The sequence below is a fragment of the Cebus imitator genome, unplaced genomic scaffold (assembly GCF_001604975.1).
Source record: "Cebus imitator isolate Cc_AM_T3 unplaced genomic scaffold, Cebus_imitator-1.0 Scaffold508, whole genome shotgun sequence".
NCBI classification, from domain to species: domain Eukaryota; kingdom Metazoa; phylum Chordata; class Mammalia; order Primates; family Cebidae; genus Cebus; species Cebus imitator.
Genome location: NW_016107823.1, coordinates 399,271 through 400,688, shown reverse-complemented (window position 1 = coordinate 400,688; position 1,418 = coordinate 399,271). Strand labels below are relative to the sequence as shown.

The 1,418-nt window shown below is 41.7% G+C and overlaps 1 protein-coding gene across 4 annotated transcripts in view; it reads right to left on the bottom strand.

Moving 5' to 3' along the window:
• Positions 1-1,418, bottom strand: part of CPED1 (cadherin like and PC-esterase domain containing 1) — a 307,276-nt gene that overhangs the window by 188,718 nt on the left and 117,140 nt on the right. For all 4 annotated transcript variants that reach the window (XM_037733240.1, XM_017513874.2, XM_017513876.2 and 1 more), the window contains one exon: positions 726-894. In XM_037733240.1, the coding sequence (XP_037589168.1) occupies positions 726-894 (169 nt within the window). The remainder of the gene's footprint in view (positions 1-725; positions 895-1,418) is intronic.

Sequence of the window (1,418 nt, the reverse complement as noted above, 5' to 3'; positions counted from 1 at the left end):
TAGTAGAGACGGGGTTTCACCATGTTGACCAGGATGGTCTCGATCTCTTGACCTCGTGATCCACCCGCCTCGGCCTCCCAAAGTGCTGGGATTACAGGCGTGAGCCACCGCACCCGGCAGACCTCATTTTCAACCAAGTTGACCTGGGCCACCTTTTATAACTAAACTCTTTGGGATTATTAGTAAGTTCTTCCCTGAAAACTTTCTTATTATCCTTTATGTCATAGCTTGTTATATTAGGCACACTTGAGAACTTTATTTTTCGCTCAGCGAATATTCCATATTGACTGGTATAATGAACTAGCATAATGCTTCCTAAGGGTGAAGCAAAAGGCACAAAGGCAAAATTGTATTTTCATTTGTTGCACTGACTATATTTTTCTTGAGTAAGTGAAAAATTAAGAAAAACAGAGTATAGCTGTGAACTAGCTATACTCTATAGCTATACTTTATATAGCTGTAGTAAGTAGGTCAAAGAATTGAACTGTGATGATGAATTGAGGAAAAAGAATGTAGCCTTTGTGATCTCTAGGGAATTAAGCTGCTTCCAGTTCATTGTTAAGTCTGCACCTATTAAATGAAAATCTTTTCTTGCAGCAATGAAAAAGATGCAATCTTTGTTCAGTGGGATTTGATAACCATAAAGGTGGGAGAATGGCAGCCCAACTCACTTTACTTTACCCTAGTGTACTTGTATGAAACAATGGCTTCAACCGAGGGTTTACCTTGACAGTGAAGCGTTTTTTCCTTGGTGGATTCCAAACTGTGCCAGTTGAATGAATGAATGCACGCAAAGGGGTTAAGGATGTTACCAACACGTACGCTTTAAGAATCACAGATAGATCTTCAGCTCTAAAGATTGTTTCATGTCGAGCAAGGACTGTTGTTTCATTCCTAAAATAAATAAAACATCATAGTTAGCACTCCATAATGTAGGATTGAGTATATAATTTGTAAATTACCTACAAGCTTTGTAAACTCCTTCTATCCTTTGTGGGACATCCACCTTCAGTGCGTGGGTTGCCTTGAACAATTTCAACTGTTTATTAGCATCACTACCGGGGGGTCAAGAGATACGGAGAGAAGGCATCAACCTGTATAACAGTTCTCCAATGTGGCAGCTTTAGTCAAAGTATTTTTAAAAAGTAAAAAGGTGGCTGGGCATGGTGGCTCACTCCTGTAATCCCAGGACTTTGGGAGCCCGAGGCAGGTGGATCACAAAGTCAGGAGTTCGAGGCAAGCCTGGCCAACATAGTGAAACCCTATCTCTACTAAAAATACAAAAATTAGCCAGGCATGGTGGCATGCACCTGTAGTCCCAGCTACTCAGGAGGCTGAGGCAGGAGAATCACCTGAACCTGGTAGGCGGATGTTGCAGTAAGCCAAGACTGTGCCATTGCAGTTCAGCTTGGGTGACA